The following is a 21,303-nucleotide window of genomic DNA, read 5'->3' on the forward strand; positions in this document are numbered from 1 at the left end:
TCTGGAGAATTCCACGTATGTGATGTCAAACATCATATTCAATAAAGATCATGAATAAAGGATCCACACTTATGAGCTTATGGATAACCGTAAGAAGGAGAATGACCCTAATGTTTCCTGAGTTCAGCTCACGTTGGTACCCTTATTGATCTCGTAAAGTCTCTCATGGAGATTACGTGATTAGTAATTCTACCATGAATGAGTCTACCAATAAACAAATATCAAAGAACTCATATTTCAAAGTTTAGTCCAATCAGACACACCCTCACCAGTCTTGTAAAAGTCTTCATGTGGGTTATGAGACAGACAACTTTAGCACAGGTGAGTCAACCAAGAGACAAACCCTTAAGACCTCACATTTTAAAGCTCAGTCAAAATAAAATGATGTATTAGCACAAGCCAGACATAACATAGAGATAAAGGAGGAAAAAATAAAAGAGATTTAAGAGAGGCTTGAACCAGAGCCGGCACGAGCTGAAAGAAGAGCTAAAAAATCCTAAAAATCATAATATGAAAAGGCACGGGTTGACAGAGAAGCTAGAAGAGCCCAAGAGCCAGATTTTAAAAATGATTACAGTCAGTACAATGAGTCTCAGGTGTTTGACTTGGAGAGAAAAATTTATAGACCCTAGTTGACTTACTCAGTCCACACCATATCCTCAAAAACAGAAAAGAAAATAAAGTCTCTAGAGGACATGGTCTGAAACCTTAGTAATAAAATGAAATACATAGATACGGATCAGAAAGTGTGCTCCCTAGAGGACTTCTTGCCTGAGGGATGTGTTGATAATGATGATACACCCTCAAGTTTTTTAAATTGAATGAAAAATGAAACCCTATTTATGAGAAGTGTAGCCAAATATCGAAACAACGATAGGAGATTAATTAACTAGTTCTCCAAGAGTTTATGATACTCTGATTATAGTCATGAACAACTTCTACCAACCTTTAAGGAACCTGATTAGCATGGCTTAGGTTGAAATCTATATTGAACTCATTAAGAAGGCTATCACCTTAGAGGGAAGCATCAAAAGATGAGTATATGATGGGTTCTTGAAGAACAACAAAGACAACAGCATATATAAGAAGTCATACCCATCTAAAGGTTAGGTCCACACAGTGCCGGCCACGGGGCAAAAGGCCAAGAAAATGATAGTTAGAGGCAGAATGCAGACAACTAAAAAGTCTCTCCAAAGAAGGTGAATAAGAATGGATATAGAGGTAATCCCAAGTGGACCAAAGACCGAACATTCTTCAAGTTTGAGCAGCCTCGATCACAGGTCTTCAATGTACTGTTAGTCATGGCAGAATCACAATTGTATGGAGGGATAAGGACATCTTACGTGTGTCATCATCCCATGGCTTCAGGTAATACATCAAAACCTTGATTCTGTAGATTAGCTTTTAAAAGAAAAATGTCTTTTGAAAAACCAAATATCTTAAAAAATAAAAAGTTCTCAAAATCCCCCAAAAAATTAAATATTGCAAAAATCCTAAAAAAATAAGAAAAGACAAAAAAATCTAAAAATATTTTTTTTCTCAGAGTCTAATCTATCATCTTCGTTGCAAGAGCATGTTATTCATGTTGACAAGAATAAGGAAGTCTTTATCAAACTCTCTTTCTTTGTTTTCTCTAACCATTCCTAATGATGCATTTTTATAAAAATCATGTGGGAGCATGTTAAAAGAGTCTTAACCTATATACATAGGGACAAAGTATCACAAAGTCATTTAAAGTTTACATTTTTTAGATAAGAAAGGACCTCTAGCAGCCAAGCATACAAATATCTGATCCCAAATTAGCTTGACCTCATTTGACGATACCCAGATAGTCTTGAAAGCCTGGTATACCTCTAAACACTTGCACGACCTCGTTCTACAAAACCCAGAACAGTATTAAGAGTTCAATTTACATTGACTCCAATAGTCATATGAAAATGATAGAGTTTCATCTTAATACAAGGCATATTATTGTAAAATCATTAAAGGTAAGGGATCTTGTCCCAAAACATATCTAACTCACTTTAAGATGATCTTTCCTATAAGTGTATCTCTGCACACGAGAGTCTATCACATAGGATATTTAAGTCTTAGGGAAAGATTAAAAAAGTGACACGTCGGGACTAAGCCAGTTTAATCCAATAGTTTTATCATATTAGCCCTCATTGGTTGCATTGCATGTGTGTTAGATGCACGCTTAGTTGAGCACACTTCAACTGATTGCATCAATGTTGTTAGTATCATTGCGAAATGGCCAATTCGCATCATATTGGTAAAAAATTGATTCCCAACTGGTCCAATTCGGTTTTTTCAAATAAATTAAAAAGTGTTAGAAAATTAGTTTTCTAATATCTGTACAGCATTTGTCGTCAGCTGGTTAAAAGTTGGCGGATTCATTTGAGAATCAATATCGACGGATGCACCTGAATCGTTGGCCAAACGATTATGATGGTTTGACAACCTTGGATTGCATCACCTTGACAAACTTGCATTGAAGGAACCAACTGGATCAAATTTATGACCAACCTAACCAAGTAGAGGAACACCAAGCAGCATGCGTAGTGTATGTGTGTTTGCTTGCATGCACATGCTCATGTGCATAAGACATGATTTTGCTATGGACCTGAAGTTACTACAGTCGCATTGCTTCTGCATGTCAGTCTGCTTTGTGGTCATCATCAATGTTGTTGGTATAGGCCTAGGCCTTGTATCTGTTTTCCAAATATTCAGGTGAATCAGCCGATACCCATACTCAAGTGAATCAATTTTTAATCGGTTAAAAAATATTAACTATCAATCAAAACATGACACGTGTTAAAAATATTAAATAAATATTAAAAAATAATCTTGGGGGACCCCTGTACTGATCTAGCTGGGCTGAATGTTTTGAGCTCATTTAAGATATACAAGCACATGCCTCGTGTAATAGTTTATTTTTGACGAGTTAAAATTCAAAGATTATCATGCATCCATCAACCACAACCACTAACCCTCGCCTCCTATTTTTAACATGAGCAGAAAGAGCAGATGTTAGTGATTGTGGTTGTGGTTGGTGGGTGACATTGCTAATGTTACTTATCGTTTTATACAATCCACATTCGATAGCTGCGAGACATTGCACATGCAAGGTACCCTAATTGAGAACATGCTTTGCACCACACAAGGCAGCATGTAAAGCATGCAAGCACATGATGTAATGCATGAACATTCACAACTTTGGTAATGACCTATTTCCTTGGGCATCACTTTAAGACTTAAAAAGGGCAATTGGGGTATCACCCGAAACATGATCAAGTTCATGAACTTTCATATTCCCGGTTGCCCAAGTATATCATTTCTTTGGATCCACAACTGCCCGATCTTCAAGATAGAGGGTGATCAGATGCAGCGGCACACTAAAAGTGTGCAATCACATTTCACTTGATCTTTTTTTATAGGCAAGCTGGGGTGGGTTAGGCAGATCCTCACTAGTTACACAACATACCATTGAGTTTTAAACTCACGGCACATGGCGACGTGCACTAGCAGCTCCTACCAAATAACCGGAGCTCCGGTTGGTAGGCCTGATCTTTTTTCATATATGACTCCAACCCATCTTACGCAGGATCAATTGCAGGTAGGATCATACTAATGGCTTGCATGATTGGTGCTCTTTGCAGTCTAGGTCATTCAAAAACACTTTAATTACTACCTAGGAAGGAGGGGGGCATTAAGCAACCTCTGTTTTTAGGCCAGTTCCTTGTCGTCCAAAACAGTATATGATACCAACATTTCATGATCAAGATCATGAATTACTAGAAATATTGTCATCATAAACTTGTGAACATTTATTTTATGATACCAAACATGACCAAATCTTTAGAGACACAAACTTGAGGTCACACATGACATGAGGCCAAGTTCTAATATTCTTAGTTGGGGGGCTATAAAAGAAGTCTCATTTGTTGAGTCAAATTAGATGTGCTAGTAGCAATAATGCAAAGAAAGAACGTGCCCACATGTCTTGAGCCACCAAAAGTCCTAGTCACCATGCACCTCCTGGCCAATGTTCGACTGATAAGTGTCGTATCGTATCGGCAGAAAAAAATTCAGGTGACAAAAAGTAAAATCATCAAGAAAAATATCAATTAACAATATTTGTAACATTGCGAGTCATGAATTTGCCATGTTTTTCATATTTTTTTGGTCTTGGCCAAAACATGGAATGCTGCAAAAACTGAGTGTCATCTACATGTTTGTCAGTATTTTTAAATACTTTATAACATTTTAATCATAGTTTTCATAAAATCATGTGTGATTCAAATAGTTGCCTTTGTCAGTATTTTTAAATAGTTGTATAACATTTTAATCATAGTTTTCATTCATAAATCATGTATGATTTAAATAGTTGAGTAGTTGTTTCTGATTAAGGGTGATGACCACGTTCGAAACCTACTGGAAGCATCTCTTGTCACAAGGTGGAGGTTGGGTGAGCTTTCTATTAGACAGGGGGAACCCACAGTTTTTACCAACAGAAAAAGCTTGCCAATGTGAGCCTCATTTTTTCTCTTGGCCTTACAGGGGAGATAAATTTTGCATTGCAAGTTACCAAGTGCAGTTTGAGGGGAAACTAGATATTTTTCTTTTTCACCAAAGGGACTAATTCCAAAACCACGGTTTCATGGCAAAAGTTAGAGGAATACAAGACATGACCTAAGCTGGGAATTGTGGTCCTCCCCGGACCCAGCAATTAATCAAGGAGGACAACTTTCAGATCAAACACATACAAACAATTCAACAATGGCCCACAACTGCTGAGGCATCCAGTATAGGCGGTGTCCTCCACAAGTCCCATATACCATAGGACTACTTAGGGTGCACGGCCCATGTTGGTGAGTGGTTGAGGGACCAGCTTTTAATTAATGTCAAAATCATAATTAAGCCAACTTTGGCGCTTCTAAAACTTTATGAGAAGTTTCTTTTTATTTTTTAATTTATAGCCACACCCCAACACCAAGACGTGGTCGCACCCAAGACCCCTGCCCCGGGGTTTATGCTAAGCATTGGCTTGGGCAGAGGGGTGACAGCTATGAGAATCAAACCTTGACTGCCCGTCTAACAGAAGGCCTCACCCCAATGTGCCAACACCTCTTGGGGCTATGAAAAATTACTTCCTAGAAATGAAAAACTTTCCCCTCCATGAAAATGCACTTGATATCAAAAATATCTTTATCAACAACAACAACTACGCCTTCATCCCAAAACAATTGGGGTCGGAGATATGAACCAAAAAAGAAAATCATTCCGGGTCTTCCACATGAATCCTTCTCCTCCAATCATTTCTATCCAATGTCATGTTCTCAGGTGAGGTTCAAAGCATTCATATCCTTTCCTATCATCTCCATCCAAGTCTTTCTAGGCCTATCCCGACCTCTTTTAACTAATATATTTTCCCATTTCTCCATCCTTCTAACTGGAGCATCATTAAGCCTTTGTCGTAAACGATTCTCTCTCATCACAAAAATATCTTTCTCATGTTAAAAAAAAAATTGCATTTTTTTAAAATCTACATTTTAGGTAAAAATAAGATTTTTGAAAGTTTAAAATTTGATACCTTGTAGGCTGTTTTTGCTAGTTTTCAACCCCCATAAAATGGGTTTACATGTCAACCAAACAAGATCCAAGCGTCAGTTTCTACTAAACCAAACATGAACTAAAGGACGGTTTGTAGAATTTCTTTCCCATGAAGAATGGAGAACACCCCAAAGCAAGAGATTCAGCCCCGTCAGGCAATGCCTGCCAATCTATGATCACTTCTTCAAGTGGGTGAAAATCACAGCACACCCCTCGTCCCCAAAGAGTCGTCTTACACTTTAGCTATAATGCAAAAGACTGTCACCGCCCCCCCGGAGCCTATGCTACGTGTTGGCTTCCTCAGAGGAGCGACCCCCATGAGAATCGATCCTTGACTGCCCGTCTAACAGTCAAGACCCCCACCACACTATGCCAACCCCCATGAGAATCGATCCTTGACTGCCCGTCTAACAGTCAAGACCCCCACCACACTATGCCAACCCCCATTGAGGCTACCGGTTTGGAGTAGATGTTGCTTTTTATAGGAAGGGATTCATTTAGTAGATGTCTCAGTACGAGAGAGAGAGAGAGCAATAGGGTCACGAGATTTTAACCAAATGATGTGGACTCGTAGGAGAGTGACAACTCTAGTTGGCTCTCATAACTCATCAAACAACCGAGATGATGAAGCTTGATGAGCCTTCCCCCATCTGGACTAGTCCCAGCCCAACGAACCCGAACTTGGGCCTAGCCCTGCTAGGCCGACCCTCCAACACCAACCAACCCGCCGGGCTGACCTAGACTTCTCTAAAAGTAAAAAAAGAAAAACTTGCTATTAATACAAAGCCTAATGATAAGCACAAATTACACACTCCAAACCTCAGATCAGTAACCACTTAAACCCTAAAAAAAAAAAGACACCACCCCAAGAAAAACTCGAGGAAAAATCACAACAATGATTGGTTTTCCTTTCTTTCCACATGCTACCATATCATCATCTCTTGTGAATTGGCATTTGAGACCCATCGCTTGCTTTCCCACAAATCATTGTCATATTCCCTTCCCCCTTACGTTTACAAAGAAGCCTTCTTCCCTAGGAAAAGCAGCCAAATCTGTAAACTCCCACCTTGAATTATTTGTGCCAAGCTGTACTGCCACCTGGCTGGTGAATGGTCGTCCTCACCCCCAAACTAATGCCATCTCACGAGGCACCAATCTGGAAATTCCAACAAGAAAATCCAGAATCCAACAATTTGCTATATTTTAATATGTCTAGAGAGAGAAAATAGAAAATAAAAGAGGGGAAAATAAAAGAAACTCCCACATCGGATGATCTGGAAGTTGGGGAGTTGTGAACGCGGGGCCCACCGTGTAGGGCGCTTTGACTTACAAAATCACACTCATCATCTCACAGAGATAATAAACAGAGTAGAAAATTAAAAAAGAAAAAAAAAAAAAAAAATTTGGCTAGCTTAATGAATACACGAGGGAAAGGGAAGAAAGAAGGAGAAGAAGAATATGAATTTTTCTTTTTGATTATTTGCAGAAACGAATTTAACTGTAAATCGTCATGACAAATTTGACAATATTAAAATACAAGAGAAAAATGAAAACCAAACAAAAATAAGGAAAAAGAAAAAAAAACGCAACGAAAATCAATAACAGCGATTAACAAAAGAAAATGGAAAATGAGGAACAGAGAACAGACCACGAACAGCTTCCTTTTTCCGGCGATCCGTCGCCGGGAACTGACGTCATCGCCGACGGCAAGAGGAAGGTTTTCGTAATTCGTCCTATGATGAGGAGGAGGACGATGAGCCGAAGAGGTCGTAGGGAGCCCAGAGCGAGTCGAGAGGGCACGGGCGGTTCGAGTCGAGCCGGAGCCACGGCTTGCCACTTCCGCTCCAATGGAGGAGGCTCACCGGACCCGGGTGGAGGTCCCGGCAGCTCCCCCGGACGTTGTCTCCGCCGAGGCCGTGCTGGTTCCACCGGTGGTCGATCGGCTCGACCTTTCCGGCGAAGACGAGGAGGAAGGGCGGGAGCGAGCCGAGCTCGTAGATCCGCCGGACCTTCTGGATCTCCATCCACCGCTCGATCCGCCGGGTGTATCGGAACCGCCTCCACCGCTGCAGGTCGATGACCATCACCCCCGTGTTGAAGTAGCACGGGTTCCTACCCCGGAACGTGCCGGAAAGCCGGGCGTCACCCCAGAATCCGGGGGTGAAGTACTTGGTGAAGTTAGCGTGGCAGTATTCTGGCGCGCCGACGGTCTTCGATCCGAGCCCGATCCCCCACAGCTTCGCGATGTCGTCGACGACGATGATGTCCGAGTCGAGGTAGATTACCCGCCGGACGCAGGGCTCCAGGAGATCGCCGAGATAGTTCCGGGCGTAGTTGAGCGGCTGCTCGAGCGCCGACCGGACGGACGTCGAGATGAGCCCCCGGACGAGATCGGGATCGAAGTAGTAGAGCTTGAATTTCAGGAAGGGGAAGGTAGAGTTGACAAGGAGCTCGAGATCGGAGGCCGGCTCGGCGACGAGGAAGTGGAAGAAGACGTTTTCCGGGCAGATGGAGTGCTGCAGAACGGAGTGCAAGGCGGCCATAGACCCGCGGAGGTACTCGGAGTCAAGCGTGATGGCGATGTGGACGAGGGACGGGTCGCAGACGTTCTTCCCGTCGCCGTCCGGACCCTCGCATTCTCCGACATTGCGGAACGCCGGCACCGTTCGGAAGGAAAACCGGCTCGGCGTCGCTCCGGCGGGAGGGATCTGCGACGGGAGCCGGAGGTAGCCCTCGCGAAACGCCTCCGCGGGGGGGAATGATTGCAGCGAGGGCGAGACGATGATCATCACCATGGCCGCCGAGGCGAATCCGGAGAGCTTCACGAACCACAACATTTTCCGGCGAGTTTTCCGGTGAGCCTTCGCCCCGCCGCCGATGTACCTTAGGCTGATGAGGAGGTGGAGGATGATCAGCGTTCCCTTGATGTCCGCCAGCCTCTGGTCTCTGTACACCCCCCAGATTTTCATCTAACGGCCGAGATTTCGCCTCTCCCGAAATCAGACGCAGAACCTCTCCCCCTCCGCTCCCCAGGAACGAATCACCAACTCCGGCATTGGCAGGTTCAGAACGACGCCCATCGACGGTGGTGATGCAGAATGAGAGTCCAATCAACGGCCGTCGTTTTATCCCACCCTTCTTCCTCTTCCTCTTCACTGTACCGTTTGGTTGGGAACAAAGATAGAGGGAGGAAAAAATTTAGCCTTTTCCGCCATGGAAATCCACGTTAAACTCTCCAGGGATTTTTCTCCTTTATTTTATTCGATTTATTTATTTATTTATTTATTTCGCTTCTGATGTACGCACACGTACGCGACGCGAGGGGTCGGGGGTCTTGATGGGACGTACACGTGTCGGAGATGGAGGACCAGAGATCTATACGCTTGGCCGGATACGGTGAGGTGGACTCTCCTGGCGAGTGCCGAAAAATCTCGTGAGGAATCTTTCTGAACTGTATACGTATAATTATAGACATACGTACTTTCGTACGCGTAGAGCAGCTCCTACCAGGGGCCAGGCTGGCGCCCATTAAAGAGGGGGACGGACAGAGACTGATACGTGTTTCTGAGCCGTCCGAGATGAACTTAATGCCCTTTCCGTTCCATTAAATATTGACACTACCCTTCCCTGTGTCTATCACTATTTTTTACATCAATGGCTTTAATGTAATTAAGATAAAAATAGAGACCTCTGTTAAAAGTGAATGTGAAAAACCGGTTCTTTATTTATTTTATTTATTTTCGTTATATTTTTGCATTTAGCTCGTTTTGGATAGCAGTCTGGCGTTTCCATAAATCACCGTTTGGCAGAATGAGCTGCACGTCCTGTTTTCGCATCCCTTTCCGTCAGCCGTTGATCACCAGGACGGACGGCGTACGAATCTAGGGCGTGTTGACGTGTCCGTCAACGTTCTCACGACCTAACAGAACCGTGCATCTTACAGATGAACGATAAGGACATCCCCGTGGCCGAACGTTTTCTCTTCTATCAGGCAGATGCCGTACACACACCTTCAAAGTAAAATAACGCCACTATAACGGATTTTTTTTCCGGGTTATAACAGCGCAATGTATAACAACAGCACGAGACATGAATGCAATGTTTTTATTTCTCAAAATATAACTTTGATTGGTAGTAATTGGTGGTGAGAGGAATTTAAATTTCAAGGTTGGTGATACACTTATCCATAAAATCCGGATCAACTGGGATATCCCATTCTTTTCCCAGCTTAATCCTGAATTTCTGGACATGTATGTTTATAAAAAAAAAGCACCAAACACCTTTTAGACTGTCCGAAGAGGTAGGTTAGGCATGCTGTCAGCTGGATTGGATCAAGCCCTAATTCTAACCGATTGGATATCCAGTATTATGGGCTGCATTAGACCTGACCAAAGAATGGGATGAATTGTAGGAAAAGAAAAAGAAAAAAAAAATCATTAGCTGAATTCGACTGGAAAAGATAACAAAGACATTATTGTTGAGATTCTGACTGAAAAGCTTATCAAGCTTTGAAAGAGTTTTTTTTATTTTTTCTAAAATCTGGCTATGCAGATGTGATCTATATGCTTCATTTTATAGGAATCGACTCTTGGATCATCCGAATCCAACACGCAGGTAGGTTTTTATAAGATTTAAAGAGCGACTAGAATATGAGAACTGAAATATGAGAACTAGAAATATGGGCATTTTAAAACTTTTTTTTTTTGCAAATCCAACCATGTGGATGTGCTTGGCATGGTGAATTTGCAATAATCAACCATTGGATAGTGTATTTTTTTATGAAAAAATGTGATTTTTGAATGCTTGAATATTTATGAAGATTATGATCCATTGATTTTAAAGCCTTAAAAAAATTTCTTTTATGCATCAAAATTGAATGATTCAAGAGCGGGTCCTTTATACATTACATTTGTGCGGTTAGATTCAAGAGAAAAGAACAAAAAATCTATGAAAATCGTGGTTCACACATTAGTTCTCATATTCTAGTGATTCAGATTTTAAAATCAATGGTATATAATTTTAAAAATAATTAATGCTTAAAAAGTCATTTTTTATCAAAAAATTTTATCCAAGTGTTGTTTTCTACCAAATCGACAATGCCAAACACATCCGGAAGGTCAGATTTGAGAAAAATAACCTGAAAACACCTATTGACTGATGGTAGGCTGGTGGTAAGCTTAAAAAGTGGTAGGCAGCTACCACTTATATATATATATATATATATATATAGAGAGAGAGAGAGAGAGAGAGAGAGAAGGCGGTAGCTGCTAACAGCCATGCTAACCAGGCTTTCGATGTGTTCTACATGTTTGATTTTATAAGAACCGACTCTTGGATCATCTGATTTTGATAAGCATGTAGATTTTTATAAGGTTTAAATAATTGACAATCTAAGAATTTTTTAAATATTCAAAACTTAAAAAATCATGTTTTCATAAAAAAATATTTATGAAAAACATGATCCAAGTATCCTTTCCTAGGAGATTGACAAGCACATATGTATGGTCATATTTAAGTAATTCATAGCAAAAAAAACTTTCAAAACCCGGTTAGCATAGTAATTAGCTAGAAAAGTGGTTAGCAACTACCACTTTTCTCCACTAAAACATAATCTCCACTAAACGAATAAATTATCCATATGATTCGAAGTACTTTTGAACGTGTAAGACTCGTGATATTGTGAGCATTAATCTTGTTTACATCCATACCAAAGGTTGTGGTATTGAACCACCTTTAAGTTTGTGCTACGGTATACTCTTTATTTACATACATCTAGTTGGGGTGACTTGTGTACGTAACCAAGTTGACAAGACGTCACCAGTTTGAAACCCGCCGAGGGCATCCCTTGAATAATGGCTGAAACTAGCTGGTAGACAGAGGGGTTTACTGCTATGGTGTTTTCACTTAGCCTAGCAAAAGCAAAAGGCTAACCTTGGGATAGTGTCTGCCAGGTTTCTATTTACTATTTTCATTAGTTAAATCACCTCAGGATCTTCCAAAAATCATATTTTTACCTGTTTTATGCTAGATCTGAATAGTTAGATGTGTTCAAGCTTTTTTTCAAAGAAAAAACTTTGTTTTAAATTGATTTGATATAAAAATGTGAATACTTTGTCATCTAATTTTTGTACAATATCAACCATTGATTTTGTTTACCTCTTGAAAATACACACTTTTGTTTTTGAAAGGCAAGCTGGGTTAGGCAGACCCCTACCAGTTATACAACTATACGAAACTGCAACGTCCCAAGAGGAAGTGACTATCTGTTCCTATCAGCACGTAAAGAAGCTTAATCAGAAACATGTTTTTTATTGAATGCATTGAATAAACAATGATAAAACACATCTAGCAGTTTATAACTATAATTTTTGAAAGATTCTACCGTTACCTAACAAAAAAAGTCAGCACAATACTCTCTCTCTCTCTCTCTCTCTCTGCTTTATTCTCATCTTTAATAGGAAGGGGAACCTTTGGGAGAGATTTTGTGAAGCTTTTCTTGCCTTGTACGTTAAGGAGGTGAAAACTGAAAAGCGAAACCCTGTGGGGGTGAAATAAAGATGAAGGTACCAAGCTTTTTTTTAATAATAAAGCCTATTTTTTTAGGACGAATAATAACAAAGCTAGGGTTTAGTATCGCATGGAAACGTGCATTCCATGAAAATGACGTGGTTTGCTGCACCGTCGGTGGCAACCTCTTAACGTTATTATTGTTAAGAAGCCGAGTCTTGCTCTCAACTTGTTCTCTCTCTCTTTTGATGCTATTTTCTGTCAAATTCTGGTCTTAATAATCTTGTCCGTATTGATGTATATGTGATTCTACGTATGCATCTTAGAGACCTTCCCTTCCCTTTGATCAACCTTCACTCATCGGGGGTGCCTTCTAGTTCAGCGGATCCTAGTTGAGCTTGGCTTGGTTGTCTTGCTATCTGTCTGTAGTTTCTTTTTCTTTAGCTTCTTATTTTTTTATATTTATATTTCTGTTTTCTATCTTGTTCGGTTTATGGGTTCATCTTCATGAGTGGTAATGTTGATTTTCTTTCGGCTCTCTCTTTCCATGACATGAGCAAGGTTGCTGGAAAAAGTTAAAGTGGCATTTTACTGGCAATGAATTGTTGGCATATTTTCAAAGTTTTTAGGTTTTGCAAGGTTTTATTGAGAAGCCAAACTGGTTAGATAAATTCTGGAAATGCAAATTAAGCAGGTAGATATTGACAAAAAAAAGTGAATAGGCATTTCTTATAAAAATGTTTTTTTTATCAGAAATACAGTAGCAACTAAGAGGGTGCATTCATTTTTATAAGAAATGTCATTCATTTTTATCAGAAATATTTAAAACATTTCTTGTAAAAACGAATGCTGCCTCAAGTTACTTTTTTTTTTTTGCTATAACATCTCGATATTTCTAGTATCCCATGCTTTTATTGGAGTTTAAAAGCAGTCGGATGAGACCAACTTCATGACTTTGAATATTACTGCTAGCACTGACATTCTTGGTGGTTATTTGGTGTCACAGTTTACCATAAGCATGAAGAGGTTTTACGCAGTCTTGGCTGAAGACCAAAAACTAAGTTATACCGAGGGCTGGTAAACAAACCGTCTGCTCGGTTCGGCTTGTCACAAACTCATTTGTGATCGGTTTATATAATTGGATAGTCGAGCCAAGAGCAACTTATTTAGCTTAAACGAGTCGAGCCTGAACACAGGTGGCTTGGCTTGGCTCCGCTTATGGAGAGCTCGTTTAGATAAAAAGAAACATATGCTTTTTATGTATAATATATATTTTAAGTGTAATATATAAAAAGAATAATACATAAAATATATATAAAAAGAGAAGGATAAATAAATTATATATACATAAAATATGAATTATTAAGTATAATATATAAAATATAGATTTAAAGTGTAATATATATACAACAACAACAACAACTAGGCCTTCATTCCAAAACAATTGGGGTCGGCGATATGAACCAAAAAAGAAAATCATTCTGGGTCCTCCACATGAATCCTTCTTCTCTAATCATTTCTATCCAATGTCATGTCCTCGGTGAGGTTCAGAGCATTCATATCCTTTCCTATCATCTTCATCCAAGTCTTCTTAGGCCTACCTCGACCTCTTTTGACTAATATATTTTTTTATTTGTCCATCCTTCTAACTGGAGCATCATTAGGCATTTGCCGAATATGTCCAAACCACCGTAAACGATTTTCTCTCATCTTATTTTCAATGGATGCAACGCCTACCTTCTTATGTATCTCCTCATTTTGAATCTTATCTTTTAATGTATTTTCACACATCCATCGAAGCATACGCATCTCAGCTACACTCATTTTTTGAATATGATGTCTCTTGGCAGCCCAACATTCCGTACCATATAGTAAAGCGGGCCTAATAGTCATCCTATAAAACTTTCCCTTCAACCGCAATGGCATTCTACCAGTTGCACTTTTCCATTTCATCCACCCAACCTTTATCCTATGATTTACATCTCCATCAATGGTAATATATATAAATAATATGAAATGTTTTTATACGAGCCAGCTCATGTCCGGCATATTTCATTTAGGATGAGCTGAGCGACGTGCTCAAGCTATTGGTAAATGTGCAGCCAGCCCTAGTTATACGTGTTTGGTTTCTCTCCAATGTCATGAATAGCAGTGCCATGTTCATGCTATCAAAGTGACGTACCTATCAACTCCCGCGGGTGTTTTTTTATATGTGACTAGCTAGGGCTAGGGATGCACACGAGCTAAGCTCAAGCCCAGCTTGGCATGTACAAGCTAGACTCACCCACACAATTCCATGTACATGCTCGACTCGAACTCAGCCCAAGCCTGAACCATTGGTGTTCAGGCTCAGCTCGTTAAGCTTGTTCTTAGTACAATGCACCAAGCTGGTCTGCGACTCGGTTCATTAAGCTCGTTCTGAGCACAACGAACTCAACTGGCCTAAGCTCGGCGATCCAGGCTCATCAGGTAGAGAGAGAGGGGAGCAGACGAGAGATGACAGCAGAAATCTTGATTATAGATTCCTAGGGTTAGGTTTCTTCAATGATTTCATCTCAACGACATTAGAGGAACGAAGTCGAACCTTAATGCCGGAATCTGATGAAACTGCAGCATTGTGTTGCGCCACCTCCTCCAGGTTCAGCTTTCTCTTGAGCAGATGGTCAGGGTTTGTAGGCGGCTTTGGAGGAAGGGAGATCCTCTTGCATCTTCGCTTGCTGGCGACGGTATAGACAACGAGTCCATCTGCACATTGGAATGGATTATGGGGACGTTCTCGAACACCAACTTAGTCCGGCGATGGTTGCCAGTTGACTGAGGTTTCGGAGGGAAGGATTCCGGTAAAAAAATCCCCCTCAAGATCCCAACTCTCTGATCGCCCCAGCTCTTCATGATCCCAGAAAAAACAAAATCCAAAAAATAAATTTAAAAAAAAATGTAGAAACAAGAGGAGAACGGAGAGGTGAGAGTGAAGGGGGATAAATTAGGGTATCATTAAAACCCTAAGGTTTTAGGGTGGGGTGGGGTGGGTCAAGCCTTATCGAGTCTACAGAGCCCGAGCCAGCTCAGTTAGTTGTGCATCCCTAACTAAGTCAAGAAAAAAAACCCACAACCGACCTTACATTAATTGGTAGGCTTCGGTTGATAAAAGCCTTGAGGTGCTCCCTCCTCACTAGCCACTATACTCAGACTCGGCTTCAACCTGTTGTTGTCTCATGTGAGGTGACAAACCATGATTGCTCCTAATACCAGGAAGGGAGAGGCCCTATGGGCAATTACAGTAGCTTTTAGTAATACCTGGATTATCATTTTATATTGATAAAGACCTTCAGATGGCACTAGTTTTTAAACAGAATCTAAGATTGGTCATGAATTAGGAATATGAAAAATCTGGCAAATTGATTTTTGTTTCTTGATGGTTTTTGCTCTTTTGTTGCCTGAAAATTTTAGGTACTTTAGTCAAACCATTCTTTTAAGTTGTCGCCGGAAAAAATCAGCCACCATATAAGTTGTCACCTGAAAAATCGTGCTCCATGACTTCGTCTAAGCAAAACTGGCCGTTATCCGTTTTATATTTAAGGTAAAAAAAAATTCTCTTTTTTCTTTTCCTTCATCACAATCAAGCTGCGATTAGGCGGGGACCCCTACCAACACATTGGGGAAATTGCAGATTTTCAAGGCCAGGATATTATACTTCCAAATGAAACTCAAGCTTAAGTAATAAAATAAACCAAAACAAAGTTAAGCATTTGCTGAAATTTATTAGATATTTTATTAAAAGACCAACTTTGTTTAGTTTTATGAATTTGCATCTCGTACTCGAGTGTTTCTTTGTTACATGTTTGAAAGAGAGAAAAACTCTCATAGGAAAAGAAAGTCTTGCTTACGAGAGTTTTTTATATGTGAAGTTCTCCAAAAGAAAGTTTTTTTTCTTATTTGTGTAGCATGAGAAAAACAGAGTGGAAAAATGTGAAAATATGAAAGAGAGGAGAGTGGTGGTGATGGTGATGGTGATGGGTGATGGGTGGTGGTGAGATAGATGGTGGTATAGTGATGGTGAGATGGTGGGTGGTGGTTGTGGTGAGATGGGTGGTGGGGAGTGTAAAAATAAATTTTCTCTTTCGTAGGAAACATTCCTCCAACCCCATGGAGGAATATTTCTTATCAAAAATGTACTTTTGAGAAAAAACTCAGTGACAATGTCTCTTGTTTGAAAAGTCAGAAAATTCCTACAGATTTTTCTATTTTGCATCACTTTTCCTACATCTTTCTCACTTCCAAAAGTTCGCTTAGCGTCTTAGATAATCTCTAGTTTTCATGGAATTTTGAACTCCCTCTGCTAAAAGGAATCTAAAATGTTAAGTCTTAACATGCAGCAAACGTTATAAGTGCAAGGGTGTAGTACCCAATGTCACCAAACATCCAGAATTTGATGCTTAGTATTCTACTTAGAATTTGTTGATCAAGATAGTTTTTTCTTTCATTTGCCCTAATACTAAATGTTACTGGGTATTTCTTCATTTGCCCTAATATTATTTGTTACTGTTGCATATCATAGTAACAAATATCACTGAAACATTTTGAAAATGTAGTTATTTTAATGCAATATCTTCAGTGGCTGATACCTTTAGAAACACGACAGTATCAGAAACATCATCTATTTTGAAAATATCATTTTCTAACACAATTATATTGTGATGTTAACGTGTTAAAAGTAGTTTTTTGCAAATTTTTTAGTATTGTTTATATGTTTACTATAGTTTTATATACTTTTTATATTTTGTACACTCAAGTATTTCCATCACATTTTTCTGAGAAAAACCAGATTTTTTAAAATATCACAAGATGTTCCCCTTGTAACACTGCTGTAATTTTTTCCTAAAGAAATGAACGTTCGAGTTCAGGAACTACCATCTTTTGAAGTAATGGCCATACTTACGTTGTCTACCTGTTAATAATTCCCTTTGTTCATACATCCACAATCAATTATACATAAGCAGCTATAGGATGTTAGTTTTTTTATTTTACATTTATAACCCAAAGAAACCGCACCCGGCATGAAGACCTAGTCACACTGGCTCAGCCTACAATACATATCGCCATCGTGCCGACAGCATAAAACTCCGACGTAGTCCACAAATTATGTTTATCATGTATCTTAGAAGGGGATTTTTAGCATGTATCTTTAGGGGGAGATATTTTATATTTTCAACAAGATTGAAGAACAAATAACATTCAAATCAGAGAATAGATCACTAGAAAAAATCAGAGTTTGCCTTCAAAAATTATAGTCTCCACCCTTTGGGAAAGAAGAAGTCATAGAGCTGCTACAAAGGAAAAGGCTTTCGTACCAGTGGTTCCCAACTGAGTTAAATTATGAGTAGCACAATCATATGCGCCATATGACGCATTATTAGGACAAGGATACTGATTGATGATTGTGATCAATGACTTAACAAAACCCCTCAAGATTTTGTTTTCAAATATATGAAAAAAAACAGTCCATGATGGGTCTGGCTTCCATTTTAGGGTAAGGTAGGGGTGACCATGATTTGTCATCTAACATGTAGGATGCAAACGGATCCGATCTGGATCAGCTAAATACATAGAAAAGTCAATTCCAGATCAGGTTGTAACAGCCAAAAATCATAAAACTTCTATACTGAATTCAGTCAGTTTGTATCCCAATTAACATGGGACAACCAGAGTTCAAAACCCATGAGAGGGGTCCCTTGTCTCCTTGATGGAGAATTCGAGGGTTTTACCAAACAAAAAAGTGATGGGGGAGGATTTCCTTTGTCTTAACCAAAGAAAGAATATATATGAAAAATGTATCTCTGAATTTTCAATTTCATGTGATATTACTGGTTAGAAATCTAAAAAATTGAGAACCCAATGAGGCTTTTCGAGATCAACAGTCTTCTAAATAGGGCCACAATCAATAGTCTACTACATGAGCTCCACCTCTCTAATTTGACCGTTTAAATGAGGTGTTATTGAGGCCAAAAAAAATAAAGAGATAAAGAGAGAGAGCCGAAAGAAATACAACAGTATGCATACGGAGGATCGCATAAACATTCATCAAGATTTTATGCACCAGATTATGAATGTTAACCAGAATTTGACAGAAATGAGCATCGTTGTGTGTCATCCAAACAAACCACCAAGAGGTAAGCAACCACATTCGTTAGATCAACCTCCATCTCATGCTATGCCTAATACAAACCGAGCCCAAGATTAAATCAAGCGCAAAAGACTCCTCCTTAACAAACACTTTCGAATGCCTCTAGGTCTTGTTAAAGAGTTTCACAAATATTGGGAAAAACCAAAAAAAGTGAAACGTAGATTCTTTCGCAGCTTGACAAAGCATGCACTAACTCGGAAGCTCGGAAGTTGAAGGCCCCACTTTTTTAAATGATTGTGGGTCTGAATCCTATCATGCAAAATTAATCAAGCCAAAACCCGAGAACGAAGAGAGAAAGCATCATATGCTACATCACATGATGTGTTGCCACAGTAGATATCTTAAATCTAAAGTCAATGGCCTGACATAACCTAGTTAAGGCTACTTAAGTCTTCTTCTCTTATATTTCAATCATATCTTTTGCCAATTGGCTTGATCAACCATGGACAGTTTATACTTAATATATGTGCATCAAAAGTCATATATGTTAGGGGTTCTTTGCTAATGCCACGAACCAATGTAAGGTCATAAAAGCATTCTAGACCATCATGCTTTGTTCCTCTTTCTGGACACACAATGTTCTGATTGCAGGAATTTGGTGGAATGATTTGGCTCATTATCATCAGCAACTGATGTAGACATTGTCTCGCTGTGGTTTCTTCTAATTCCACTGGACACTGTTTACCTGCAATTTGATATGTGTGCAACATTAAGTACTGCATACTTTTTTAATTTCTTCCACTTGCGTGATCAACAACAGACTTGGATTTAGAATGAACAATGATGGCCAAATTTTTAAAACTCAATTTTCTTACGAAACCACTTGCACCATCATCATGATCATCATGCATGACTTTCTAGTGCAGTAGATGTTTTTTTATCCAATCATACAAGTGGGAGAGAGATGTTTTGCAGTAGTGTGCAATCAAGTTCGATCAAAATTAAAAAAAAAATAATAATTTTATTTTTTAACAAGATCATGCATTTTTCGACACTTACCAAGTTTCTATAGTACAGCATAACTAATTAAATCTGGTATATTTTTAAAGGGTTAATATTTGGTACTATTGAAGGCACCAAATTATATGGAAGTATTGAGCTGAAAATCATAAGTTTTTAATTTTTTTTTAAATAAATCTTATGGATGTGATCTACAATGTTTGTTTAGTGAAAAATGAGTTTGAATCATATAATTGTGACTCCTAAGTAGGTTTTTTAAGGGCTTCGAAAATTAATGGTTAACAATGCACTAAAATCTCTTGACTCAATTTTTTTTATCGAAGTAACATGATCCAAGGTTCTATCCTTACCAACCAAACCTTCCTGAACACATTTATGTGAGTTGATAAAGCTTAAACCTATGATTTCCAGTTATATTAGTTCCATATAATAGCACCAAATATTAACCCTTTTTTAAATTCCTAGTCTTCAATGCGGTACATTTCTACAATTTCATATATTAAGATAAAATGGCGATAGTATACAACATTACTTGATGTACCCACCATAAGGTGTCTGCTTCATCCTAGGTTGTCCATCTAAAAAAAGCATATTGAATGAATAGTAATAATAGGGTGCTCGGGGAGCACATACTCTCACCTAAAGAAAGTTTAAATGTTGATTTTTTTTTAGTTTTTTGTTGATCAGACCATATAGATATGATCCACATGCCTTTTTAGTAGAAAACAAGGTTTAAATTATGTGAATGTGACCTATATGCAGGTTTTTCAAGATCCTAAAAAATAGATAACTCACAATGTACCAAAATTTCAAGATTTAAAAAATCTTACTTTTGTATGCAAAAACATGATCCAAAGCATGATTCCTATAAAAAAAACTATGTTGAATGCATCTATGAAGTCTGACTGAGAATATATAACTTAGACATGGTTTCCATTAGGTGGGAGTAGGTGCTCTCGTAGCATTACTCTTGAATGAACTAGATCTTCATGCATTACTTGGGTGAAATATTCTTGCCATGTTAGACCCGAATCTATTCTATTAATAGCCCGTTCTGTCCAATCTCCATACCTGCTCATGTGATGCTAACATCTGTGGATCATGGTACTACCGTGTTCAACTCTTCCCGTGCAGTTCATGATCCGAATCTGCATCACAAAGATACTGGTCCGATCCAATGCACAACTCGAATTCAACATCCGTGTTTGAAATTTTTTAGAAAAATATGGATTTTTATTTTTTAAACAATTTGTTGGTATTTTAAAATATATAAATGTATTTTTATTGAATTATTATTAGAAGTACTAAAATAGTATTTAAATTATAATTTGTACATGTGAGTGTCATGTTAGTGTGTCACCTATGACATGCCCTCTAAATGGCTGAGAGGAATTACCAAGCACTAATTTTAGCAAAATCAATCATTAGTTTAGAGTATCTTTTCATGATGCATGATGAATATGATTTTAAAGTTTAAACCATTACTCGACGTGTATTTTTCAAACACTTTTTCTTCTAATAATTATGTCATATATAGGCGATCCATGAAAATCACCATTCTGATTTTCTGTCATTCTGCTACGCTAATAGATCTCATTTATGTTTAGGTAGTCAATAAGTATGATTGACACATGGTAATATACTACTATCATCTCTCTTTTTTATAATCCAAGACTAAAACCTTTAGTCACCGGCTGCACATTCACTGCAAGAAAAATGTCAATTAGCGACAAAAAATTACAACGGAAATAATTCATTATAATTTTGTGATGGATTAGCGAGAGAAAATGAGCCGTCCCTAAAATTTGATTTAGTTGCGGGATTTATGACGGAACAATTCTGTCGCCAAGTCCATGGCGAATTAGCGACGAAATTACATCCATCGCAAACTATGTCGCAACATATAGGCTACTCTTTGGTTGGTAAAATCCTTGAGTTCTCTTCTGCCCGCCAGGGAGTACACTCAGCTTCGACCATAGTGCAGTTGCTACTTTAGAAATATACTTGGAAACTATCAATCTTAAGGGCACGTTTGGAAG

General features: G+C 38.9%; 1 protein-coding gene across 1 annotated transcript; it reads right to left on the reverse strand.

Moving 5' to 3' along the window:
- Positions 1-6,072: 6,072 nt before the first annotated feature.
- LOC149844278 (putative galacturonosyltransferase-like 7) lies at positions 6,073-8,870 on the reverse strand. Its single transcript, XM_090002116.1, has one exon. The coding sequence runs from the start codon at positions 8,580-8,582 to the stop codon at positions 7,347-7,349; it is 1,236 nt and encodes a 411-aa protein (XP_089858242.1). The 5' UTR covers positions 8,583-8,870; the 3' UTR covers positions 6,073-7,346.
- Between the last annotated feature and the right edge of the window lie 12,433 nt (positions 8,871-21,303).

This window comes from Nuphar pumila, chromosome 3 (assembly GCF_984573655.1).
Source record: "Nuphar pumila chromosome 3, dmNupPumi1.hap1.1, whole genome shotgun sequence".
Taxonomy (NCBI): domain Eukaryota; kingdom Viridiplantae; phylum Streptophyta; class Magnoliopsida; order Nymphaeales; family Nymphaeaceae; genus Nuphar; species Nuphar pumila.

Bases quoted from the DNA above. Each gene is read 5' to 3' on its own strand.
- LOC149844278 (XM_090002116.1), bottom strand. From the start codon at position 8,582: ATGAAAATCTGGGGGGTGTACAGAGACCAGAGGCTGGCGGACATCAAG.